Here is a 24,856-nt window from a genome sequence, read left to right as displayed (position 1 = left end):
GGGAGGGATATAAAAATATTAGATTTATATAACGGTAATGTGTTTTATGTTTACAGTTTAAATATTTGGGGGGGGGGGGGGGGGGATCTCGGGTCCGTTCGCCCCCGCGGCGGCGCAACGTTTTTCGCGTTCCACGGGGACACCGCGCAGGAACCCGTCCGTCGGCTCCGGCACCGTGCCGGCAGGCGGATCCCCCCGAGCGGTCGGCGCGGCGCGTCCCGCATGCGTACGTGCGTGCGGGGCGTGGTGGATGTCCCGCGTCGTGCCGACTCCCGGCCGGGAAACGATTTGACTTGACCGTGTCTCCGTCGTGGGGAGGACTACTGCTACTACTGGCAGTCGTCATGCGGTCTGCCTGCCCCGGCCAGCCGATCGTTTTGCCTGAGATCTATGATGCCCCCAGTCCAGTTCACCGTATCCTGGCTCGGGATCGTGCCGAGAACCTGGCCGCCGTCGTGGATGCATGCCATGCGTTTCACTTGCCCCATACACCGGGGGTCCAGGGACAGGGGTGTTTGTTTACTCGAAAACAGCTGTGCCTGCCCTGGGTTAGCCAGTTAATTAACTACGCACCTTTTCGCGGGTCCGCCGGCTTGTCCTGGAACGGAGGCAGCTCGTCCAGAAAGCGATGCCAGAAAGGATTTTGACCAGGGGAGTGCTTGCGGCCCTCTCCCAGTTTCTAGCAAGACGGGGGAGTAGACTACGTTATCAGGAAGCACACCCCCAAATTAGGACGGTATCTAGCCTGACAAGCTTGAGAATAGGTCGCGTGATAGCGTACAAGGACAGCAAAGTTGAGAGACCAAGTGAATGAAATTTGTAACAGGCATGTATATTCTGTTTTCGCTCATGTTGCAAGTGGCCTGAATGGGGATTGAATCTTGGGCGATCCAGTGCTGCTTTTGCTTGACGGCCACACCATTCAACGAGAATCAAGGCGGATCTTATCCTACGCGATGAGCATGGGGAAGTTGATCGCACGCATCAACTAAAGATGTGTTTGGTTGAGCTGTGATTTTTAAAAAAGTAGCTGTAAGCTGTGGGCTGTGGAAAAGTAGCTATGAGCATTGGAAAAAACGTTTGATGGAACAGCTGTGACTTTTGTGAAACACTTACGAGCGGACCCCACATATCATTTATACTCCACCCCACTCAACCCTCTCCCTCTCTCATTGCCGCTCGTCAGCCCCTTCTTCTTCCTCCGGTCGTGCTGCCGGGATTGGGCGCCACCGAGGTGGAAGAGGGGTGCCGCCGGGAGAGGCCCGGAGAAGGCGCCGTCACTAGGAGAGGCACGGAGAAGGCGCCGTCACCGGGAGAGGCCCAGAGAGGGCGTTGTTTGTCTGCCGAGCAGAGCACCTCGCCTGCGCCAAACTAAGCTGAGCAAGCTCTACTCCGCCAGCAAATCTGTTGCGCTACGACCACCTCCGCCTAACCCATTTCAGCCGCAGCTCCTCAACCACCCAAGCTCGCTCCCCGACCACATCAAGTCGAGTGCCAGTCGCCCCGTCGCTGGGAATCGCAAGTTTGCCACCCACCATGGCTGCCGCTACCGCTTGAGCTCCTCCTCCACCTTCGCTGGCCGATTCATCCATCCACTGACTGTCTCCCTCCAATCCCTCGCGTATCACCTCCTCTATCTTCCCGGCTCCAGCCTCCGCCACCTCCCTTCGAGCGACAGCCAACAACAGGCCAGGAATTGATGGATTCCTGTCCGCCCGTAGCCTTGCGCCGCCACTAGGAACCGCACACCGATGGCACCCCTCCGGCCATCACTCCCCCAACCAATCACCAAAACGAGATCACGGTGAGACACCGGTGCCCGCGCCCCTATTTCCACCCTCTCTCCGCTGCCGGATAGAGGCTTGGGGCTCCTCCCCTCCGCCAGACCCGACAGCACTCCTCCTCTCCGCGCCGGTCCGCCGTGGCCCCTCCCCTCTGCGCTAGACCGCCACCGCTCCTCCCCTCCGTGCAGACCCAAGGTCGCCGGTGATGGGGGCCGATGGAGAAGGTCGTTGGCGATTGGGCCGCCAAGCGCTCGAGCTCGATGCGGCTGGACAAAACATCGTGAGAGAGGGGAAAGAAACGAAGCGGTACGCTCATAACGAGTGGTAGTGGGTAATTTCTTCGAACTTGTGACAGCCGAAAGCCCGAGGAAGCACCTCCCCACCTGCTGCTAGAAATGAACTGACTGAAAGCTACTTTCGAGCGGAAGCAGCTGAAACTTTTCACCCTTTTGGTTGACTTTTGACTTTTGGGAAGGAAAAACGGCCTCCAAAAGTCCAACCAAAGTAACCCTAAGACTGCAGCTAGTGGATGGATGAAATGACTGCAGCTAGTGGATGGATGAAATGGGGAAATAAAAGCTCCAGATCAGGAGCAATGCAAATGGATGCCTATCTTGGCATCTTAGCCCCAGTGTTTGGGATCCATCGGCTGGATATGCCCGTAATAACTCAACCGTTATCTAGCACAGCCCGAATCTTCGAGATCTCTGGATAAGGCGATATACATGAACGCCGGCCTCATGTCTGGCACATACCCCGGCATATGTCGTGCCAATGTGTGCACACCAACGCTAAATGCCGCCTATGCGGATTGGCACAAGGAAGAACTCATGTAGTAAGCTCGCGGTGACCCGATGCTGCCGTCCCACGTTAGACGTTACAGATGGATCATCAGAATTGTGTCCCCCCTCTGATTGCCACGCAGAGAATGTTCCTTTCCAATCATTGTTACTGATTGCACATTGTTGTTCGGCTTACGGGGTGGCCAATGAACGCGCCAGGTGAGGGCTTGAGAGGACAAACACAATCAGAAGAAAGGTCAATCCAGTAATGAGCCTGCTATTTTTAAAACCTCATGATTAGGGAAACTACTGACAATACTCTCTACCCACTCTCAGAAAATTGAAAGAGCAATACACTCCACCTACTGTCCTGCACACGTTGTCCGTTTCACGAACGGCGACTGGACGTGCCACCAGCGCCGTCGAACTGAACAACCTCGGGGCACGGACTGGCGGACGCCGGACGTCCAAACATGCAAAGCGGAACAAAAAAAGCGGCTGCGATGGCAAGTCACACGTTTTCCTCGCGAGAGCCACGCATTCGCGAGGCGATCGGCACCCACGTCGAGGATGGTGGTGCCGCGGGGTTCGCCGCTCGCCAGCCTCTGCGTTTGTGTGGCTCGGCGGCGCGCACGTCCCCCGCCGCGGCCGCGCCAGCGGGCGGAGGACGCCGCCGAACGCGATCCCCTCCCCGCGCGATAAATGCCGCGGCGCGAGCGCGATCCCTCCCGCGGCCTGGAGCCACCAGTCCGGGCCTCGCGCCACGCATCGCAGGCCACTGCTTTGCGCAGTGCCCCCGCTTTCCCCGGGCTCTTTTTTGGCCGCCTCGTTGCCGGACCACCTGCGCCACGAGTGCCCCGGGCCGCCATGTCACCGCGGCGTCGCGCTCCACCCTGCCACATCGGCGGCACGGGACGAGGCCACAGTCCACAGATGATGAGGGGGATCCGGCGTGGTGTGGCTCGCCGCGCTTCGGCAACAAAAATGTTTTATCCTGTCGATAAGGAAATGATATGGACGCGTCGCTGAACGAAAAATTGTTTTTCGAGTTGGGGCAAAGCTCCACTGGTCTCTTGGATGCTAGCGCGGGGCGCGCAGCTCTTGTGTGGACACCAGAATCATCCAGGATATATTTTGATGCGTGCAGAGGACGCTGGTGCTCGAGGACATGCCGAGATTTTCAGAAGATTTCCTCTTCCTGCATCTCTTCGGTTGGCGTTGACATCTACTTCAGAGACAACAACTCCTTTCACGGCAGCAAATAGCCAAATACTACTAGAGTCGAAACTGTAATCAAAGGAGAAACGAAAACACACTGCACAGGATCGGTCGCGATATACTTTGCCGTGCTATTGGCAGGCAAATAGTTGGCGATCGTCACAGGAAAGAACTGGGGTGCTGTACATGCCATGGTCACAGACACACACGGGTAAATGCCATCCATCCAAATACTATCGACTAGGTAGAAACCCCCCATCAAGGTCACCCCAGTCTCTGCCCATGTGGCCTCAACGCAGCGGCACCCCGAAGATAACAGCCGCAAGTTGCACGGCGTCCCCCTCTCTCTCCAACGCGAAACAAACCGAGACCCTGCGAGTTATTCCCCCATGATATCCCATAAATATTCGGGCGAGTTTACATCCCGTCCGCCCAACATGCGAATCAAGTTGATATCCCAGGACAGGGAGGGCAACGAAATGAGAAAAAAAAAATGGGAGGAGAATTTCCGAGGCCGAAATCCTAGCCCACAGAAATTGCAGCGCCGGAACGGCGGAGCCCCACACTATATAAGCGCCATCGGCACACTCCCCCGTTTCTTGCACTCCTCACACCACCTGCTCCCTCTTCCTTGCCAATTGACTCCTCCACACCTCTCACACTCGTCGGCTCTGCTCTGGTTTCGACTCCAGCACACGCGCATGGACATGGAGTGGCTGCGCGGGAAATGCATCGGCAGGGGCGCGTTCGGCGCGGTGCACCTGGCCGTGGACAGGGCCACGGGCCGCGCCTTCGCGGTGAAGTCGGTGGACGCGAAGGGCGCGCCGGCGGCGGCGGCGGCGGCGCTTGCGTGCCTGGAGAACGAGATAAGGATCCTGAAGCGGCTGAGCTCGCCGTACGTGGTGGCCTACCTCGGGGACGGCGAGACTGGAAACACGAGGGACCTGCTCATGGAGCTGGTTCCCGGCGGCACCGCCGCGGAGGCCGCGGCGAGGCAGGGGAGCCTCGGCGAGCGAGGCGCGCGGGGCGTCCTCAGGAAGGTGGCCGCCGCGCTGCGGTACCTGCACGGCGAGGCCGGCGTGGTGCACGGTGACGTCAAGGGCCGGAACGTGCTTCTGGGCTGCTGCGACGCCGAAGGCTGCGGCGCGAAGCTCGCCGACTTCGGCGCGGCGAGGCTGGTGTCCGAGGCGGCGCCCCGCGGGCCGCGCGGTACGCCCGCGTGGATGGCGCCCGAGGTGGCGCGCGGCGGCGCGGCGACGCCGGCGTCGGACGTCTGGTCCCTGGGCTGCACGGCGCTGGAGCTGCTCACGGGCAAACACCCGTGGTCGGAGCTCGGCGGCGCCTGCGAGGTCGGCGAGCTGCTGCTCCTCATCGGGTTCGGCGGGAAGCGCCCCGCGATCCCCGCGTTCCTGTCCAACGCGTGCCGCGACTTCCTCGACAAGTGCCTCCGCCGCGACGCCGGCCAGCGTTGGACCTGCGAGCAGCTGCTGGAGCACCCTTTCCTCTCCGGCGCCCACAACGACGCCTGCGCGACGGAGCCGTTTCCATCCCCGTCCCCGTCGCCTCGCGCGGTCCTCGATTGGCTCCCGTCGGATTCGGACTCCGAGGCGCTGGACGACGCTGAGCCCGAGAGCGAGCACGAGGTCATGGTGCGCGCCAAGGGGAGGGTCGCCGAATTGGCCGCCTCAAACGGGCCGCGCGCGAGCTGGGATTGGGAGGAGCCGGATCGTGGCACCGGGCCCACCTGTGCGGCCGACACCTGGGCCCCACCTCCCAGCTCCGAGGCGCCAAGGACCGTGCCAGTGCCATCAACATCAGAAGGCGCCGCGGGAAATGGCAACGCCGGTGGGCCCGCCGTCCCAAGCTCCGCCGCGGCCTCCGCCGGCAGTGATCATGACGTCGTCCTCGTCGGCATCGGCAGTGGCGGCGGCGGCGGCGGCGGCGGGGCCCGCCGTGGCCACGGCCATCCTGGTTGTCACAATAGCCACCTTTGCCGGATTAAATGCGGGTTCGGGGTAGTAGGATTCGGCTGGCCGCCGTTGGCCGTTGTACCTTTGATGGTACCATGTACCGTTGTCCCCCTCATCGATTCAATTCAATCCAAATTTTTTGTCCAATCGGAGCAGGCAATGAGTTTTGCGTGCTGTTTTGGATGCCTTCTTTGTTGATTTTGACCCAAATTGCTGCTGATCGAACAGGTCGGCCAAGATTAGTTGATCAGCGCGGCGCGAGCGGCTGATCAGCAGCGGCGTATTGATGTGCTCAACTCCCGCAAACTGGTAGTTAGTTTTTCTTTTGCAGAGATGCTTTTCTAAACGAGTTGACTAATTATTCTCTGGAGGAAGAAGAAGGAGAAGAAAAAGGAAACAGCATGCTTATTCAGGAAATTGAAAAGGGTATTTCCATGGTGGTCTGGTATCAGGCCTAGAATGACAGGTAGGCATGGATCTGCAGAACGGGGAAACGATGGATTCAGCTCTTCTGAGCAAATACGGTGGCCTTGGATCCGAACTGCCAAAACGCCAGGTAGAATATTTCCGGTATGCTACCGTTAGTATTCATGCGTTGCCCATGGCTGCGTGGGCAGCCAGCCTGCTGAGTAAGGAGAGTGCTACCACGCAGCAGCAGTCCAGTAGAGCAACAGAGAGCAGAGAGCAGCGACCGATCCAGAATTCTCTGCAGTGCAGGGCAAAGATTTTGTTCCGATTTCATACAGGGCCCGTTTGTACTTGTACGTGAATCGCCAAAATTTTCTTCAGATCGGGCCCGTCCGTACCGCACGCAATGTACGCGAGTAGCCAAATTCCCTTGCTGAAACAGCAGCAGCGCAGAAGAAGTAAGCATCGGCATTCCCGTTGGCCCGTGCCATCCTTACCCCGTGACCCCGTCCTGAGAAGCGGGGCCGCCGGCAACCAGCGCTATCAATGAATGACTACCGGTATCACACACACATCCACACTGAACATGCGTACCCAAGCTGCAGCGCGCACCAATCTCATGGAGGGGATCGCACATCTGTGGTACAGCACACCAAACAACCAATCTCGCTTGTCCCTGGACAAGAGGGAGGCTTTCATGGCGGCTTTGCAGGTACCACGGCCGCGAGCGCGGGTACGCGCAGGGAACCACGCGTACATCACGTCCCGGCAACATGGAAGATACGCACGCCATGGATCTGGGAGATTTCAGCGAGCCGTTGGGGTTTTATGGCAAATCAGCAGGGGATCATGCGCTGCCCGCCATGGGGATTGTACGTTCCGGCAATGAGGACGGATACGCAACGCATCCCGTGGAGCGTCAGGATTTTATTGCAGATCATTGGGACATCATGCCCGGACTACCATGACAAATTGACAATATAATCCGCCGTATCCAGATAGCAGGCGAAGATTGTTTTATGGGTACGGCATATTGCAAGGGATCGTACAGAGTAATCACTCGTATCGCCAAACCGTCTATCAAGAAGAGCAAAAGGTGGCCAGCAGCACACGCCAAGACCAAAAAATGGAATCCAGATATAAAGATGCGTACAAATAATGCATAAACAAAGTATAGCATCTCATATTATTGAGGACAACAAAAATGAAGTAGACAATCGGAGCGAAAAGATGACTTTGGACAACTCAAGCCGCGTCCATTCCCAAAGCAACTCCAAATAATTGTACAAACATGCTGACCCAGCCACTCCATCCCAGATAAACAGGAGACTTCAAGAACAGTCTATCAACCACGAATGCCAAGTAGATGACCGACACAACTAGATTCCACCCAACACAAACATTCATCCCGAAGAAAACACAAATGAAAATTTGTGAAGGGAAGATGAACCCTGACAACAAAATGAATGGAATGACACTCATTTGACACTTGTTTCAGTATACAAATGCCAAAAACGCATAGGAAGCGAATGCAGGTGCCTTCACTCTTTGACATCCTTCTTATCATCTGCTGCTGGAGATTCCTCTTTCTCCACAGTTTCCTCCTTCTTGGCCTCAGTCACCGTTAACTTCTCCACCAACTCAGCAGCAGAGGAGGCCTCCTCGCTGTCTTTTTCCTCGTTCTTTCCTTGCTGTTCAGCAATCTCTTCAACGGTATCTTTGAATTTCTTGCAGTCTGAAATAGAATGGCAGGAGTAAGTAGCAAGCCCGCAAAGCCTGGTGTATAACCAGAAAAGAAGGATACTCAGGAACAAGTATGCCATGAAAAATTTGCATGGCTAGGCCTAAAAATATCATTATGCCACAGCAATATCTCAGAAGCAGCCACCAAACCAGCAAACACCTTGATTCAATTCATAAAGAGTTAAACCTCTGTAACAGACACAAAATTACAAAACTGCGAAACAATCAATAATGCTAATGATCAGAAAGATATTCGTACATATCAAACAAAAAATGCCCTACAATGCTAACATAAACTATTCATATATCATCCGACACATAGCAATGACTAAACTGCACCACCACTGGTCCTTTTAACATAGATCCAGTTAGATCTGGTACTTAAACTTTAAAAATATGGTACTTAAAACTGTCTCCTTCGATAGGAGGCAAGTAAACATAGCGGTGGTTTGCTACATGTTTTAATTTGTTATTTATTCCATCTCCACCTTAATTTCAGAATCATCAACGTAACCAATATGATCTATTCCGCTGTGGACTTCATTCATGTCTTAGTGTTGCTAGATGGTAATGATCTTGTCCTTTACTTTACAATTTGATGATATTGGATATATGTGGTCTGTCACTCTACCCATCTACAACCTGCCTTGGCATTGCATTGCATCTCATCATATGGCAGATAGAGTTATGTCGCCACTTGGCATTGCATTGCATTGCATTACATCTCATTGCACGGCATAGTTTATTGTACATGCATACTGGAACTCTGGTCCAATAAACGTGAAGGCTGTGACAGCCTAGGTTAAGTATAATGACAGCCTAGGTTATCCATGATGCATGAGGCAATATGTGGGTAAGACATGAAAAAGAATCAGTTTCAGTATATTGGTCCATTGTGAATTATTCCGGGTGCATGCTGACACGGCACAGCAAATTGTCAGATCTCTGATGCATGGACCAATATGGGGACAATGCGAAAAATTAATTAGCAAAAAAGTAACAGCAAGGCAGCTGAGTAGAATGCAAAATTGTTGACAGTTATTGATGATGCATAATAACAATACAATGTCAAACGATGATCAAAGTTTAGCATCCTTGGACAGTTACCAACTTGGCACAGGCCAATATTACCAGTTAAGCTTTCCATGTTTTACATAAAAATGGTAAGTTTATGTACAAGTTCAGAGACCAAAGTGGTAGTTCGCTACAAATTTAGGGAAGTTTGTGCCAGTAGGATAATGAAAGCAGGTACAGCAATACCACATTGAGTGGAAACAAAAATAGCTTTTGCTTAGAGCACAAGTAATTCTTTTTTTCGAGGAACTAGCACAAGTAATGATGTCCTCCCACATTGAATAACACTTGAAATACAGAGGAGAGCCTGTGACCGTCCTAAAAGTAGCAAGATAGAATTACAGAAATCAATTCTGAGGATCCATGGATCCACAGGGCAGTAGTCGATCAACTCTTCTAATGAAAACTAAAGTACATAAACCAAACAGCAATCACCAGTCAAATTAATAGAAAATCCCCAATAATCAGAATTTTAAACTGTAACAGTGTAACCAGATAGATATGAACAGAAAGGGTGCTAAGCCTAAGATGCAAGGAGGGTTAAAGAGTTTAGATGTAGTTCTTAGTGCTTACTATCGACAGATCCGAAACGGATGGCGAACATCTCCTCCTTAAGCTCGCCATCAGCGAAGTCCAGGGCGTGCCACACGCACGACTTGTCGCTCCCTGCGTGCTCCTGCATCTTGGTAGTCGCCACCACTGCGCACATAGGAACACGAAGCGAAACCCTAGAGTCACAGGCCCATCCACACAAATCGAAATCGCACAGAAAAAACAACAAAAAAACTGGGGGTTACCAAGGTGATTAGCGCAGATCTTGAGAGTCTTGGCCTGGCGCATGACAAGGCGGACCTTGGAGTTCTCCTTGTGCTTCAACAGCTTCACCGTGCCCGTTCCCCGCTCCTTCCACTGGTTCCCATCCTTGTCAAACCGGTACAGCTTTGCCTTCCTGCGCAACCGCACCGAGAGACAGATCAAAAACCTAGAAAAAACGGATCGGATCGAAGCGAAGCAAAATCAAAGCGTCAGATCAATCGCGGCGGATTCACATGTCAAGGAGGACGTCCTCATCCTCCTCGCCGGTGGTCACGGCGACCTCCTCCAGCTTCACGATGGGAGCGACCTGGGCGCCGGTGTCCTCGTCCTCGCCGGCCGCCGCGGCCTCCTCCTCCTCCTCGGCCGGACGGTGCTCCGCGGTGTCGGCCATAGCGTTCGGCGCGGTGGTGGCGGCGGCGGTAGCAGTAGGGCTCGGGGTCGCGGATGCTCCTGCTACCGGTTGCTGCTGTGCGTGGCGGCCGCGGCGGTGGGGAGGGGCGGCTATAAAGTTGAGACGTGGGTGGGGACGTGGGCGGCCGAAAGGGTTCGGCTTGGAAAAGCAATAGCCCAGTAGGGTTGCGTTGCGGGGGGGGAGATCTCTGCGACTCTGCGGGTGCGTGGGGAGGAACGGAGTAAAACCGTCGCTTGGATTTTTTTTTTTGCGAGTCAGGATTGAATTTGAACCTTTGTGGCGTCGATTTGCTGATCGACGGTTGAGATGTGTTATCGAATCCATGACGGGCCGTGTGAAACTGAAGCCCAGCCTAGCCCTTTCCCGGGCCGGTTCGGCAGGACCAATGGCTGACATTCGGCCTTGGTAGAGCCCAACTAAAATAATAGTAATTTCATTCTTGTACTTACATTTTTACAGTATTTTCTTATTTTGGCATGTATAGTTCCTCCCATGACTATACATCTTTATAGGTTTGTCCAAAATCAAACTTCTAGATTAGCATTATCTACAGAAATCTAGTGACTGCATGACACTATGCTAGATTCACCCTTTTTTTTTCTGTATATCTTCCCATTTTATGAAAGCACATTTGCATGAAAGCCTATGACGGTATATGACCTATACACAATACACCGTGAGTCCATGGTGCTGTAGCAGTGTTAACCAGGGCTACAGTGCCTTTTCCAATTATCGTCCCTCATCATATTGACATACTCCACCCGTTACAGGTCGTTCTGGTTGATGCTACACACGACTCGACTCGAAACATAGTGGACAAAACATAAATGAAGTATATAAATGTGCTTAAACATTTTCTTCAGAACTTATCCATTTAAATCTGATGATATATATTAAAAAAACATTTTTTGGAGTTGCGAATGTTATTTTTAAAAATGCCTGTTTGTTTTAGCTTACAATCATTGGGATTGTGTCTTGCACAAAGCTGGGAAAGTAGATTGTTAGACTGCAACAAATTTTCTTTTGAAAAGAGTAGACTGTAACAATTTAGCCCATGAAGTGTTACAATTTAATTGAAGATATTTTGCTTCAACTTACAAGTTTAATCAGCCTGTAAACTTGCAATACATAAAATATGCAAATTTTCAAACGGGTACACACAAGACGCAAGTTTGTCAACGTATCCGTCCATACCCGCCGTTGCCAGCTCGGCACACTCCAAATCATCCTACGTGGCACGTGGTTCGAACGAACTCCGCAACAGCCACGCAAACCGGCCTCAAAAGCTCGAATTCTATTGGTCGAGTTCGCTGGAAGTGCCTTCCAAGAGCCACGTGTACTTGGTCGCGAAACATCTCGACCCGAACTCCCGAAGGGACGCCTCCTCTCTAAAAACGGCGGGCCTTCCTCCATGGCCAATTCCTCCTCCGCTTCCCTCCAAATCCAGCCTGAATACGACTCAGAGATTCCCAAGACGAAACCAAGTCGAGCAAAATTGGGCGCAGGAACCTTGACCCAGCGAAGCAGAACCGAATCGAAGCCGCGCGGCACGCCGCGATGGGGATCCCCCTCCGGTCTCTCCTCGTCGTCTCGCTCCTCCTCAGTTCGGTCGCCTTGCACGTCGCGGCGGCCAAAACTATAGATCCCTACAAGGTGAGAAATATGCGTAATATTGGTGCGTATTTCGCTATTCCTTGGTTAATTGTAAACCCTATAGGCATTTTTTTCAACTGATTAAGCGGCGTGCGCATACAAAAGAGCATCACTGACAAACGAATTGACAATGCTAATTGTTCACCCGTGCGGTTCTAAATGGTGTGATACTAATACTGATGTTGATTTGTTCTCTAAGCGAGATTCTCTAGTAATTCAGAGGCGAGAGTTCAATAGTATATAGTGTAAAACTTAATTCTGTTTGATGGTTATTATGTTCATAATTTCATACCTGCCATGTGATAATTGTCAGACAGTAGTCACATTTCAAACCTGAAATATTACTTACATTTGATCCTTTACCCTATTGGAAATCCGGGCATAAGACCTAACATGTTGGAAATTGGAATTGTTATATTTAAATGATATTAGTTTTGTCACTGTTTCTACATCATGTCCTCATGATAATTTTTGGTTTCAGGTTCTTGGAGTTGACAAGAAGGCCAGCCAAAGGGACATTCAGAAAGCCTTTCACAAGTATGTTGATGTTTCAACCTTTTAATTTCAGAAGACGATGCGATTTGGTTTCAGCCTATAGGATTAACAGTCTTGTCTCATTTCTGATGTCTACAGGCTTTCTCTAAAATATCACCCTGACAAGAATAAAGGCAAGGGTGCACAGGAAAAATTCGAAGAAATAAACAATGGTAAGAATCCGTACTTTGACTTTTCAATCCCTATTTAGCTTTAGAATTTGTAGACGCTAATGATGTATATCATAAGATCCTTAATTTGGCATTCCACCTCGCACGAACCATGGTACCTTTGGATGGAAGATCGTGGCCGTTCTGTCCATATGTGTCCAGAGTCCTTTTCATTTGATCTGGTTGCTTCTGTTTATGTTCCCATCATGAGGTGCATTTATAATGTTCCATGTTTAAGTTTTGTAACCATACATGCTCTATGTTTGACCCATTCCGCTTCTGTTTACACTAAATTATCAGGCACTAAGGGTTCCTGTAACTGTTGTTTTATGAGCTGGTTTCATTTCATGATTGCTAGATGAAAATATCTGTCCCTTTTCTGTAATACTGAATTATCTGGTGCACTGGTGTACCTTTGCAGCATATGAGATTCTATCTGATGAAGAGAAGAGGAAAAACTATGACCTATATGGGGATGAGAAGGGCAACGCTGGATTCAGTGGTGGAAATTTTGGAAATCGTGAGGGTTATACATACTTCACTGGTGGTGGCCCCAAGACCAGCTATTTCCAATCTGGTGATGGATGGCAGACAATGGGTGGTCAGGGAAATACAAAATCATTTTCCTTTTCATTTGGTGGTAATCCTGGGGCCAGTGGTGGAAAGCCATTTGGTGGTGGTTTTGATTTTAGTGATGTTTTCTCTAACTTATTTGGTGGTGGATCAATGGGTGCTAGCCAGCATGGTGGATCAGCTGGTTCAACTAGAGCTAATACTGGAACTTCTGGTCAGCATTCTGGTGCTGTCAAGATTCAGGATGTCACTACACAAATTTTCAGTAAAGAAATATCTGATCAAGGAATTACTTGGCTTCTGTTATTTTATACCCCCCAGTCAAAAGGTCAATTTGTTCTAGAAAATGTTATGCAGGACGTGGTCCATTCACTGGATGGTGCTCTAAGGGTAAGATGAGATAAAAAAAAAGAAATAATAGCGCTGCTCAACATACAGTAACAACATACTTATCTAATAGCCTTCTCTTTTGTGCAGGCTGGTAAGGTCAACTGCGATAATGAAAAATCTCTTTGCAAAAAGGCTGGTGTTTCGCTAGGGAAATCAGCCCGTCTATTCGTTTATTCGTATGCCACTACAGAAAAGGGGTCTTTGCATGAGTATTCTGGAGAACATGATGCTAAGAGCTTGAAGACATTTTGTCAAGAACACCTGCCAAGATTCTCCAAACGGGTAGATATTGGCCAATTCAGCTTCCCTCCAAATGTCCTCCCAAACCTTCCTCAAGTGCTCTTACTATCGAGTAAGAAGGACACACCAGCAATGTGGCGTGCTATCAGTGGGATGTTCCGCAATCGGTTAATTTTTTATGATGCTGAGGTAAGTAATTCAGTCCATTACTGTACTGTTCTATTTGCTTATCAAGTTTAGGAAATTCTGGTCATCAATAATTGCTCTGCTCTTTATGGGAATACTTGGCACACAGTGTACCATGAGATGTCAATCAGTATAGGGTGCAATTACTTCTAGGCAGCAATTGAATGGTTACTACATAAAAATATGGTATGGCAAATAATGCTACATGATTGACCTACAATTAGAGTAGTGTACATTTACCATGCGGGTGAACAATCAGGATTGGTAACAATATATGTTATTAGGACTCGACAAAGAACTTCAATGGAAATATGTAATGTGATAAACTGTGGTGCTTGTTTAGGTTCATGATGTTTCTCATCCGCTGCTCAAAAGTCTCGGCGTGAAGAATCTTCCAGCTGTAATTGGTCGAACCGTTAATGGGGAGGAGCATCTTCTGAAGGATGGCATTTCGGTGAAAGATCTCAGATCTGGTATCAGAGAATTGAAGACACTGCTAGAAAATTTTGAGAAGAAGAATAAGAAGCTAGCGTCGAATCAAGCTAATAAGAAACCTTCTAGTCAACGGGAAGAAAACAATGTTCCTCTCCTCACAGCTTCTAACTTTGAGGAAATCTGTGGAGAGAAGACTTCAGTATGCATCATCGGTGTTTTTGGATCAACCAAAGCCAAGGAACAGCTTGAAGCAGTCCTGTCTGAGGTGCATCTCCTCTCTTAAAAAGTTGCGTTTTAGTAGAAGCAGAAACACACATTTTCTTATTCTTCGCACAGCTACTCTTAATGCATAAAAATATCTGTTAACTTGTCATTCTGCTTTTCTTAGTTTTTGGTGTAACCATCGTTAACACAGACTATCTCTTTTCTTGTGATCCTGCATCCAGATATCTAAGAAGACTCTGATAAGGGGGCAGAACTACATTTCCGGAAGTGCACTCTCATATGCTTTGTTGGACAGGAACAAACAGTCCGTGTTCCTGTCATCGTTTGACAAGTCTGGATTCAAGTCATCTGACAAGCTTCTCATCGCCTACAAGCCTCGCCGGGGGAGGTTCGCCGTGTACAAAGATGAGGTGACACTGGAAGAAGCTGAGGGGTTCGTGGGCTCTGTTTTGAATGGAGACGTCCAGCTTTCGCCGACTCAACAAAAGCCAGTCCTTAGGTAGACTACCATTGCAATTCGAAGAGTTTTAGATCTAACGGTGTACGTGTTATTTTGAAGGCCTGTACATAGCTGAATGAAGAGAGTGAAATGTATAGCGTTTGTCGGACAATTTTGTCGTCCGGAAAACAAGAATTACTGACGTATCTCTCCCTCGATTTACACCCGTCACATCAAATATTTAAATACTAATTAGAAATATTAATACTAATTAGAAATATTAAACCTAGATTAATCTAGGCTTTGCTACAGTAAATATTTGCTAATGATGGATTAATTAGGTTTAATAGATTCAATATTTGCTAATGATGGATTAATTAGGCTTAATAGATTCGTCTCGCCGCTTAGCCTCCACTTATGTAATGCATTTTCTAAATAGTCTACGTTTAATACTCCTAATTAGGATTTTCTAAATAGTCTACGTTTAATACTCCTAATTAGTATCTAAACATTCGATGTGACACGTGCTAAAAATAAGTCAGTGGAAGCAATTGTGCAGATGTTATAGTGTCCTGTTGAGACGTGGAATATACATCATATATACAGACGATCCTTGCTTAGACTTGGGTTTCTCTATTTCTGTTCTCCTTTTTGCTTGGTTTCCAAAAAGTTGGAACACGTGGGTTGGCTAATACTGCAGACTATGACCTAAAAGGAGTACTTATTAACATATGTAATTAGTGCACTTTTTTATTTTACTAAATCAATTTGATTCTATTTCGAAATTGGTGTCATTCCAGTTGAGATGGTTGTATTTTTCGAAGACAGGACTAGCCGACTAGCCGAACAGAACACTCACCCACTCTCCGGGCCTGCGGCAGTCAGTGATCGTGTTTGTTTCACGAATTCGGCCCAGCCCAAACGTATTGTCTGCGCTAAGCAATCGCCTCGCGGATCTGATTCGTGGACAGCCACAGCCTCACCCTCACACGAATGTTTATCTTCACTGGCCTTAGCACAAAATGCTGTGGCCGAGTGGAGGAGAGGAAGATGGCTGCCACCAGCCTCAGCTCCTCCCCGCCCAGGGTTACTGCAAAAGTAAGCTTCTTGTCTCTAGATCATAGTTTCATCTCGTTTATTCCTGCTTCTTGATGCAACTGCTCATGTGCGCACAGCTACCGGGAGTCCCCAGATCTTCGTCGTCCTACACCCAGCTCAGCTTCGGCTCGAGGCATCACTTCCAGAAGGCGGCGGCGGCTTCAGCCTTCCATAAGCTCCTGCTGCTGAGCTCCCCGGCGAGGAATAAGCATGCAAGAACCACCTGCCGAGCCACTGACAACGACCAAGCGGCGCCGGCCGCGGCGCAAGAAGCGGCCACCCCCTCTCCTGCTCCTCCCGTCCCCAGCGCCGAGAAGGCCCCAGTGACGCCCGGCAACGGCCAGCCGCAGCAGCCGGTCGCCAACGCCAACGGCAGCGCGCCGGGCGAGCCGCCGAAGCGCGTGCCGCTGACGGCGCGGGAGCGACTGCGCGCGGCGCGCGTGCTGGGCAAGTACGCGGAGCCGTCGGCGGCAAAGGGGGCGTCGTCGACGCCGTCGAAATCGGGCAAGCCGGAGTTTGGCAGCGGGGTGCTGGACGCGCTGCGCGAGGCGGACGCGAAGAAGGGCGGGGCAGGTGGCGGGCGGCGCGGGTCGCGGCTGCCCGAGGCGCCGGGCAACCTGTTCGACGACAGCAAGCGCGGGATGCCCAAGGAGGGGTGGACCTTCGAGCTGCCGTTCGGGGTGGACGTCTTCCTCGTCCTCGTGTCCTTCACGCTCATCACCACCATCATGTTCGGCACCGCATTCCTCGTCTGGAAGCTCGGCGCCATACACTTCAACGAGTACTAGCCTGTAGATTGTCTCTAGCTTTGGGGTGATTCTTGCAGACTTGCAGTGCTAGGTGAGAGAATTGCTTGGTTCTGTACTAGTATATTGATCGTCGGCCGTGGTTTGGCACAGATTTTTGAGAACATAGAAATGATGTGTTTGTACGATGTTGTAGTCTATACTTATCGACGAAACATGCTCCAGTATCGTCACTCTTTACAGGCGAGATAAATTCCGGATTCCGGTTAAGGTGAGGAGACAGAACCGACAATTAAAAGTGATTACAGTTACTTTCATCAAAGTGGCTGTAGTTTAGTGGTGAGAATTCCACGTTGTGGCCGTGGAGACCTGGGCTCGAATCCCAGCAGCCACACACCGTTTTATTTTATCTTTTTTGCTTTTATTAGTTATCTGCTCATTTTTTGTTTTCCAATTATAATTAATTATTCTGATTAGACTCTTGTCGTAAGCGACGCATCAGATTCGACCGTCGTGAGGCACGGACGGCTAGAACCCACCGGTTCCCGCGTCTCTTCCTCAGTTCCTCCCCTTCGTCGCCTCTCCGCGCTCCGCCATCGCCATAGCCGCGGCAGATCAGGATTCCTCCATTTTTCCAGATGAATCCCGACGCGGGCGGCTCCAGTTCCGCTTCGCCACCTCCGTCCTCAAGCCTAGGTGCGCTCCCAAACCATTGTTTTTTACGAATTTGCCGTTTTGTTCCTCAAATTGGACAGCCCCCGCCGTCGCTGCTAAAACCCTAGCGCGTCCTGTCTCGAACTGTTTGCTGCAGGCGCGGGCACAGAGGCAAAGGAGGAGGAGGAGGAGGAGCGCGGCGGCAAGCTGCTGCTGGTGGTGCTTATGGGCCCACCGGGAAGCGGCAAGTCCACTTTCGCCGAGGCCGTCGTTGGCGGCTCCAACGCCGGCCGCTGGTGGGTTCGCGTATGCCAGGTGGGCCCCCACACGGTTCTCCGCCTCAATGCGTGCAAATTTGCTGAGCGGTGCTAGCGTTTCCCTTATCCTTTGCGAATGTGATGTTTCAAGACAAGGTGCTACTAATTGCAAAACTGTACTTGTTAAAAGTTGAGTGCTACTAACTGCAAAACGATACCTGTCTATCTGAAGTTAAAATTCGGTCGAAAAATTCATCTTCTGAACTCCATCAATAGCTCTTATAATCTGGAAACTGCATTGTTTGCTTCACTGTATGGTGTATAGTGGATCAATACTGTCAAGTACCAATTTAGTTTATTACTATCAGCATGACATCACATAGGGAAGCAGAGAATCTCAAAACACTGATGTATTATTTTCCAAGCACTTCCTGGGCAATTTAACTCATGGCGTTTCATGATGGATGTTCGTTAACCAGCACAATAGTTTGACAGTCTGACAGAATTCTCTTTGGGCACTTATCATGATCCAGGATACGATCGGAAATGGCAAAGCTGGGACTAAAATACAGTGTTTGAAGGCTGCAGCGGATGCTTTGAAGGACGGCAAGAGCGTTCTCATTGACCGCTGCAACTTGGAACGTGAGCAGCGTGCTGATTTTGTGAAGCTGGGTGGCACATTGCATGCGGATGTGCATGCCGTAGCCCTGGATCTACCTGCAAAGGTCTGTATCTCACGTGCAGTGAACCGAAAGGGCCATGACGGAAATCTCCAGGGTGGAAAGGCTGCCCTTGTTGTGAACCGCATGCTGCAGAAGAAGGAGACACCCTTGCTAACAGAAGGTTTCAGTCGGATCATGTCCTGTAATGATGACGGTGATATTAAAAAAGCAGTTGATTTGTATAGTGCTTTAGGGCCTTCAGATAGTCTCCCATCAGGAGTTTTTGGTCAGAAAAGCAAAGGACCCGTACAAGTTGGTATAATGAAGTTTCTAAAGAAGGGTGATACTTCCAGTGTTGAGAAATCTAGCGGATCCAAGCTTACATTGAGTGAAAGCAAGCCCGAGCAGCAAAACCCTTTGCCAAAACATGAAAAGGTTGAAGCCGATATTACCTGCCCAATGGAAGTGGAGAAGGGGTCGAATGACAAGAAGGAAAGTGGAGAGCATGCTAAAGAAAGTGATTCTGATGATGTTGGTTCCCGCACTCTGGCATTCCCTTCTATTTCTACTGCTGACTTCCAGTTTGATCTTGACAGAGCATCTGACATTATAGTAGACACAGCTGCTGATTTCTTGCAGAAATTTGATAGTATTAGACTAGTTCTTGTAGACCTGAGCGAGAAATCAAGAATATTGTCATTGGTGAAAGAGAAGGCTTCTAAGAAGAGCATTGACTGCAGCAGGTTTTTCACATTCGTGGGAGATATCACTCAGTTGCGCACGAGAGGTCTTCAGTGCAGTGTGATTGCTAATGCTGCCAACTGGTAATATAATTTTGGTCACATAACATTTTGTGCTCCTATGTATTTTCTTAAATGCACATTTTTTAGAAGAGAGGCTTATGTCTAGATATATTCTTCTGTTGAATTATATGCTATTCTGTTTTTGATTGAACCAAACTGGCCTGTTTGCTTTTGAAGAAGTTAGGGCCCTTCTTGCTATGGACAAGGTGGTAATATCTGTGCCCTTATCATGCAGGAGGTTAAAACCTGGAGGTGGAGGGGTTAACGCAGCAATATTCAGTGCTGCTGGAGAATCTTTACAGCATGCAACCAGAAAATGTGCAGATGCACTGAGGCCAGGGACCTCTGTTGTTGTTCCACTTCCATCAATTTCTCCTCTGCATCAAAGGGAAGGTGTGACCCATGTCATACATGTGCTTGGGCCAAATATGAACCCAATGCGACCAGATTATATGAAGAATGACTATACTAAAGGGTCTAAGATTCTTCATGAAGCATACAATTCACTTTTTGAGAATTTTGCATCCATTGTCCAGAGCCACATGGGAAAGCAGAACGGCAGGTTGGGGGCAGAAATGTCAGCATCCGGAGGGACATCACCTAATGACACGAAAATGAAGCGTGAGGACAGCCATGGATCTGAAAGGATGAAAAAACATAAGTTGCTTCCACCTACCATGACAACAAAGAAACAGCATGAGTGTACAAAGGCTAACACGCCAAATTGCCATGATAATTCCATGACTTCATCTGCTGCTCCAAACCAATCTAGAGAGGGAGATAACAAAAAGAGTGGTGTGGTCGCCAATAAGACTTGGGGATCCTGGGCCCAGGCTCTTTATGAACTTGCCATGCACCCGGAGAAATATAAGAACAATGATTCTATCCTGGAGACATCTGACGAATTTGTTGTTCTCAAAGATCTCTATCCAAAGGTTTATTATCAATTTTTCTACTTATATACAATTTTTTGTTTTTTGTTTCTTTGTTATTTTCAGTGATCTGATTGAACTCTTAGCTTCTCTCTTTATATATGCAGGCCAAAAGGCATGTTTTGGTGATATCTAGGACAGATGGTCTTGATTCTCTTGCAGATATCACAAAAGAACACTTGCCTTTGCTGAGGAGGATGCATTCAGCTGGGGTCAAGTGGGCACAGAAGTTCCTAGAGGAAGATGCGTCATTGGTATTCAGGCTTGGATACCACTCGGTATGGTCCTAAAACTTTTCTTGAGAGGTAGAGGGTTTTTGGTCCGAGGAAACCCTCATCTTTGATGGACTGGTCCATCATGGCATCATCCCAAAATTTTGGTGTGATAATATGATTCCCAATTTCTGTAAACATTTTCTTATGAGGGATGGTTTAATGATCTATTTGGCTGTTCGAACCCAATACATGGGTGGGACGGATCATCCATCTGTCGTTCTTCAAACCAAACACACTACTGAGCAAGCCTAGATGTCGTCTTCTTTTTACAGGTTCCATCTATGCGGCAACTGCATCTTCACATCATTAGCCAGGATTTCAACTCCACGAGCTTGAAAAACAAGAAGCACTGGAACTCCTTTACCACGCAGTTTTTTCGTGATTCTGTTGATGTCATCGAGGAGATTGAGCAACATGGATCACCAACCACCACCAGTGATGAAAAGGTACTGGCAATGGAACTTCGGTGCCACAGGTGCAGGAGCGCGCACCCAAACATCCCAAAGCTGAAATCCCACATCGAGAGCTGTAAATCTTCCTTCCCTTCGCATCTTCAGCAGAAAAACAGGTTGATATCGTCGACCACGATGCATGTGGATTGCACGTAGAAGTTAGAACTTGCTATGGCTTTGCGAGCACATTTTGCAGGTCGTGCTTGGACAAGGATTCGGTTGATCGAGTTTTATTTTTGTTTTATGCCAACTTCGCATAATCTTATATTATCTGAACTCCGGTTTTGCAAAACTGCTACTGGTTGTAGCATGTCCGCCATCCGGTCCTGACGTGACAATGCACTTCATCCTGGAGCATTCTCCTTCAAGTTTCACTTCTTTCAGTTTGGATTGGATCTCTTTAGCGTTACATGCACCATCCGGCTCAATACAAAATTACAATTTGTCAAAGTGTTCCATCCATCCAGCAAAAGTTTGGTCCATAGGTCACTTGTTACTATTGAAAGTAACCCTTCTCTTTGTTCTCTCCACCAAACCCATCATAGATCTTAGATAATCGAGATCAAGGATATGATTAGGCGGCGCCCGGCGAAAGCAACAGAGCACATCGAAACCACATACAGAAAGCGTACGCATGATGGCAACTTGCCGAGAAAGTTGAAGTAGATCTTCTCTCTCTTAGCCCCTGATAGGATAGATTAAATCATCCGCACCGGGGGGCGCACCTCTGATGATGCGCCCCACATTCCATTATGTCAGGGCATCTATGCAAGGTTCAGTGCACATCGGTTCTTGCACCTCATCCCCTTCTATGTTCCTCGACCAGCCAAGAGCTAAAAGCTGCACGAGGGACACGCCAAGGACCACGTAACTCGTTTACATATGCGTATCACAAGATTCACTCCCTGCTCGGCAATGTTCCTCTGATCACTGAAATCACACTGGTAGCACAGATAGAGATATAGAGTCCGTGTCACATCACACAACACATACGGCAATCGCGAACCTTCTCTGCGGCATTAACAAGGGAGAACACAGGGGATTTGTCACAAATAGATACAGGACCACTGGAACACAAGAACAAAGAGAACCGGGCATTAACAAGGAGAAAACATAACAGAAAGGGCAAAGCGTCCACGTTATTCGATTGAGCCCCATCGTTCCACTACCACTACCGAGAATCCGAGGCTTGGATTTGAGCTTGCAAGACTGCTGTTCTACTGAGGATTCGGTGGCCTGGAGTTGGCTGCAGAGACCCTGGAGCCCCACTCCAGCAGCTCTTTGCTGGTGTCGTCCTTGTGCGCGATCACCTCGATGAAGCACAGGCAGTCCTTCTTCTCCCCCAGCGCCGTCTCGATCGCCGCCGTCAACTCCTCCTCACACTTCACCTGCACAAGTCATCATTACATCAATCAGCAAGAATTCTTCAGCCGTAACAGCACGCGGCACCTGCTGGTTCAGCTTGTTCTGGTAAGCGTTAAACTATGGCAAATAGTTTACCTTGGAGGTCCAGCACTTGCCCTCTCCATTGTGGATGGCATCCACAAGGCCGGTGTAGTTCCAGTTCTTGATGACGTTGTAAGGTCCGTCGTGGATCTCCACCTCGATGGTGTACCCGCCATTGTTGATCAGGAAGATTATGCTGTTCTGCTTGCACCGCAGCATAGTTGACACATCCTGTGCTGTGACCTGCAGAAGGTTTGCCCCAGGATCACATTAGAATCTAGCTATCATCCATCAAACTGAAGCAGAGCAAAATATATGTAATCAGGCAATGAAACTTCACCTGGAAACTCCCATCACCAATGCAGGCAATCACACGCTTGTCATTCGCCCCCTGAGCGTAACCAAGCAATGCACCGACTGACCATCCGATTGAACCATACTGCATTTGGAATTCATACCTGCAGCATGCAAGCAACCATCGTCAGAACAAGGAAAACAACAAAAATTAGGACACATAACAGAACAGTGTGCCGTCACAATGCTCACCCACAGCCCTCGGGCAGCTTGAGCTTCTGGCAGTTGAACCAGGAGTCACCAGTCTCAGCGATCACGGCACTGTCACCTGTCAGCATCTTCTGAACGTGCTTGAAGAGTACATTGACACGCAGTGGCTCATTCGGCTCACTTTCCAGTGGCTGGCCCTCAGGCACAAAGATCCTCTTGTAGTTCTCATAGGCAGTGGTGTTCTTCTTAACCCTCTTAGCCAATCCAGACAAGAACTCCTTCATCATGACACATCCAAATGCCGGCCCATTCCCAACTATCACACGTTCAGGTTGGACGATGATGGCCTTGTCCTTCTTCAGGAGGAAAGAGTAGCCAACAGAGCTGTAGTCATTGAAAATGGGTCCAGCAAAGAGGTAGGCATCTGCGGACTCAACAATCTCAGCACAAAAGGCAGTGCTAACTGCGCCCCAGTAGGTGCCGATGAAGTGGGGGTGAGTCTCTGGCACAAGACCCTTGGCCGATGGCATCACTGCATAGGCATAGCCGCTGGCATCTACCAGATCAACAAATGCCTTTCCTGCCTTCGCCACACGCAGTTTGGGGCCACCAACAAGCACCGGCTTCACCGCCTTGTTCAGGAATTCAACGGTAGCCTCTACTGCAGCCTCTAGCCCCATCTTGTTGCTCATTCTGCAACATTACAGACACAGTTAATAACAGGATTTCAGATAGTATCTTGTTGCACACAGTAGCAGACTTTTAGTGCCATATTACAGTTCACAGACAAAAGTCATCTGATGACTAGAAAATAAACCAAGCTTTCGCACTGGGTACGCCCTTTTTTTATCACATCATATGATTGTTCATCTAGTCCGAGATTTCATCAGATGACTTGACTTCATATAAAATTAAATTACATCATCTCAATGCTAGTGCTATTTATTCGATTAGGCACTTCTCTAGTAACAAAAACTTCAGTTCATACGTGACAGCACTGGGACTAATCTAGAACATTGCAGGTTGTGAAGGCTTTTGGGGAATGGGTTTCACGATCCAAGCAAAGCAGTCTATGTATCTCAGAATCAAGAGACTAAACAACAAATGTTACCTGGGGGAGAGGAAGAAGGGCACGGGGTCGCGGCTAAAGGTGGGGTGAGGTAGCCCGGGGAGGTTGCAGCTGATGCTGAGGTACACCGGCTTGCTCTCCCTCAGCGCCGTGGCGATGGCCGTGTCGATCTGCTCGTGCGCATCGTCCAGATTGGTCACCACCGCCTGAATCCACGAACAAGCAAACAAAGCCATTAACCGACCAGATGATGAAACAGACACTCTAAACCCACCCAAAATCACAAGGAGCAGAGGGGGAACACGCGCGGACGCACCTGGTGGCAGGTGACGGTCTGGAAGCAGCGGAGCTCCTGCGAGAAGTCGGGGAGGCCGATGGTGTGGTGGAGGATGCGGTTGGTCCCGTAGTCGTTGGAGTTGGGCCCGCCGGCGATGCAGATGACGGGGAGGTTCTCGCTGTAGGCGCCCGCGATGGCGTTGAGCACGCTGAGGCCCCCGACGGTGAAGGTGACGGCGCACGCCCCCACGCCGCGCGCGCGGGCGTACCCGTCGGCGGCGTACCCGGCGTTGAGCTCGTTGCAGCAGCCGACGAGGCGGAGCCCGGGCTCGGCGATCAGGTGGTCGAGCAGCGTGAGGTTGAAGTCCCCGGGGACGGCGAATACGTCGCTGACGCCGACCTGGACGAGGCGGCGCGCGAGGTGGCGCCCCAGTGACGCCTCCCCCGCCGGCAGGGTCGCCGCGGGCTGCGCCGGCGTGGACGCCATCGGGCACCCGGGAGCCGACGCCGGGCAGCCCACCACCGTGCCGTTCCCCGCCCCCAACGCCGGCCCGTCCACGGATCCGATGTGGGTGTCCATGGATGGATCGATCGATCGATCAAGCGCCAATGGGGAGGGAGAGGAGGATC

General features: G+C 50.0%; 6 protein-coding genes and 1 non-coding gene across 8 annotated transcripts; 5 read left to right on the top strand and 2 right to left on the bottom strand.

Moving 5' to 3' along the window:
* Positions 1-4,485: 4,485 nt before the first annotated feature.
* Positions 4,486-6,023, top strand: LOC101782840 (mitogen-activated protein kinase kinase kinase 18). The gene is made up of 2 exons (XM_014805838.1): positions 4,486-5,755; positions 5,983-6,023. Exons 1-2 carry the CDS (start codon positions 4,486-4,488, stop codon positions 6,021-6,023), a joined length of 1,311 nt encoding a protein of 436 aa, XP_014661324.1.
* Positions 6,024-7,324: 1,301 nt separating this feature from the next.
* LOC101775947 (ran-binding protein 1 homolog b) lies at positions 7,325-10,349 on the bottom strand. Its single transcript, XM_004984804.4, has 4 exons — positions 10,029-10,349; positions 9,777-9,928; positions 9,553-9,678; positions 7,325-7,897 (listed from the first exon to the last, which is right to left on the bottom strand). Exons 1-4 carry the CDS (start codon positions 10,184-10,186, stop codon positions 7,704-7,706), a joined length of 630 nt encoding a protein of 209 aa, XP_004984861.1. The 5' UTR covers positions 10,187-10,349; the 3' UTR covers positions 7,325-7,703.
* A 1,202-nt stretch (positions 10,350-11,551) lies between these two features.
* Positions 11,552-15,298, top strand: LOC101782440 (dnaJ protein ERDJ3A). The gene is made up of 7 exons (XM_012848826.3): positions 11,552-11,860; positions 12,342-12,397; positions 12,494-12,567; positions 12,986-13,527; positions 13,615-13,956; positions 14,297-14,653; positions 14,835-15,298. Exons 1-7 carry the CDS (start codon positions 11,765-11,767, stop codon positions 15,114-15,116), a joined length of 1,749 nt encoding a protein of 582 aa, XP_012704280.1. The 5' UTR covers positions 11,552-11,764; the 3' UTR covers positions 15,117-15,298.
* A 707-nt stretch (positions 15,299-16,005) lies between these two features.
* LOC105913618 (translation initiation factor IF-2) lies at positions 16,006-17,149 on the top strand. The gene is made up of 2 exons (XM_012842868.3): positions 16,006-16,150; positions 16,228-17,149. Exons 1-2 carry the CDS (start codon positions 16,046-16,048, stop codon positions 16,936-16,938), a joined length of 816 nt encoding a protein of 271 aa, XP_012698322.1. The 5' UTR covers positions 16,006-16,045; the 3' UTR covers positions 16,939-17,149.
* Positions 17,064-21,299, top strand: LOC101776352 (transcription factor bHLH140). Of its 2 annotated transcripts, none has more exons than XM_012842867.2 (7): positions 17,064-17,167; positions 17,399-17,592; positions 17,708-17,865; positions 18,341-19,293; positions 19,508-20,207; positions 20,312-20,482; positions 20,752-21,299. In XM_012842867.2, exons 2-7 carry the CDS (start codon positions 17,535-17,537, stop codon positions 21,085-21,087), a joined length of 2,376 nt encoding a protein of 791 aa, XP_012698321.1. In that variant the 5' UTR covers positions 17,064-17,167; positions 17,399-17,534; the 3' UTR covers positions 21,088-21,299. The 2 variants fall into 2 exon arrangements, with proteins under 2 accessions (XP_012698321.1, XP_022679141.1); XM_022823406.1 differs by having other exon boundaries at positions 17,158-17,235.
* On the top strand, positions 17,219-17,290 carry TRNAH-GUG. The gene has a single exon. It is a non-coding gene; the product is annotated as a tRNA-His (tRNA).
* A 622-nt stretch (positions 21,300-21,921) lies between the features above and the next one.
* On the bottom strand, positions 21,922-24,850 carry LOC101776753 (pyruvate decarboxylase 2). The gene is made up of 6 exons (XM_004984806.4): positions 24,267-24,850; positions 23,993-24,156; positions 22,924-23,574; positions 22,718-22,835; positions 22,432-22,620; positions 21,922-22,319 (listed from the first exon to the last, which is right to left on the bottom strand). The coding sequence occupies exons 1-6, from the start codon at positions 24,804-24,806 to the stop codon at positions 22,149-22,151; spliced, it is 1,833 nt and encodes a 610-aa protein (XP_004984863.1). The 5' UTR covers positions 24,807-24,850; the 3' UTR covers positions 21,922-22,148.
* Positions 24,851-24,856: the final 6 nt, after the last annotated feature.

This window comes from Setaria italica, chromosome IX (assembly GCF_000263155.2).
Source record: "Setaria italica strain Yugu1 chromosome IX, Setaria_italica_v2.0, whole genome shotgun sequence".
NCBI lineage: Eukaryota > Viridiplantae > Streptophyta > Magnoliopsida > Poales > Poaceae > Setaria > Setaria italica.
Note: the sequence above shows the minus strand (reverse complement) of the source record. Positions and strands in the feature narration are given on the sequence as shown.

Bases quoted from the DNA above. Each gene is read 5' to 3' on its own strand.
- LOC105913618 (XM_012842868.3), top strand. From the start codon at position 16,046: ATGTTTATCTTCACTGGCCTTAGCACAAAATGCTGTGGCCGAGTGGAG. The intron at 16,151-16,227 runs GTAAGCTTCTTG...ATGTGCGCACAG, and splicing joins CGCCCAGGGTTACTGCAAAA to CTACCGGGAGTCCCCAGATC.
- LOC101782840 (XM_014805838.1), top strand. From the start codon at position 4,486: ATGGACATGGAGTGGCTGCGCGGGAAATGCATCGGCAGGGGCGCGTTC. The intron at 5,756-5,982 runs GTTGTCACAATA...CTGATCGAACAG, and splicing joins CCGTGGCCACGGCCATCCTG to GTCGGCCAAGATTAGTTGAT.
- LOC101775947 (XM_004984804.4), bottom strand. From the start codon at position 10,186: ATGGCCGACACCGCGGAGCACCGTCCGGCCGAGGAGGAGGAGGAGGCC. The intron at 9,679-9,776 runs GTAACCCCCAGT...CTATGTGCGCAG, and splicing joins GATCTGCGCTAATCACCTTG to TGGTGGCGACTACCAAGATG. The intron at 7,898-9,552 runs GTAAGCACTAAG...ATTCTATTTCAG, and splicing joins CCGTTTCGGATCTGTCGATA to ACTGCAAGAAATTCAAAGAT.
- LOC101782440 (XM_012848826.3), top strand. From the start codon at position 11,765: ATGGGGATCCCCCTCCGGTCTCTCCTCGTCGTCTCGCTCCTCCTCAGT. The intron at 12,568-12,985 runs GTAAGAATCCGT...GTACCTTTGCAG, and splicing joins ATTCGAAGAAATAAACAATG to CATATGAGATTCTATCTGAT. The intron at 13,528-13,614 runs GTAAGATGAGAT...TCTTTTGTGCAG, and splicing joins CACTGGATGGTGCTCTAAGG to GCTGGTAAGGTCAACTGCGA.
- LOC101776753 (XM_004984806.4), bottom strand. From the start codon at position 24,806: ATGGACACCCACATCGGATCCGTGGACGGGCCGGCGTTGGGGGCGGGG. The intron at 22,621-22,717 runs GTGAAGTTTCAT...AACCTTCTGCAG, and splicing joins TTGGTGATGGGAGTTTCCAG to GTCACAGCACAGGATGTGTC. The intron at 22,320-22,431 runs GTAAACTATTTG...TGACTTGTGCAG, and splicing joins GCAAGTGCTGGACCTCCAAG to GTGAAGTGTGAGGAGGAGTT.
- LOC101776352 (XM_012842867.2), top strand. From the start codon at position 17,535: ATGAATCCCGACGCGGGCGGCTCCAGTTCCGCTTCGCCACCTCCGTCC. The intron at 19,294-19,507 runs GTAATATAATTT...CTTATCATGCAG, and splicing joins ATTGCTAATGCTGCCAACTG to GAGGTTAAAACCTGGAGGTG. The intron at 20,208-20,311 runs GTTTATTATCAA...TTATATATGCAG, and splicing joins TCAAAGATCTCTATCCAAAG to GCCAAAAGGCATGTTTTGGT.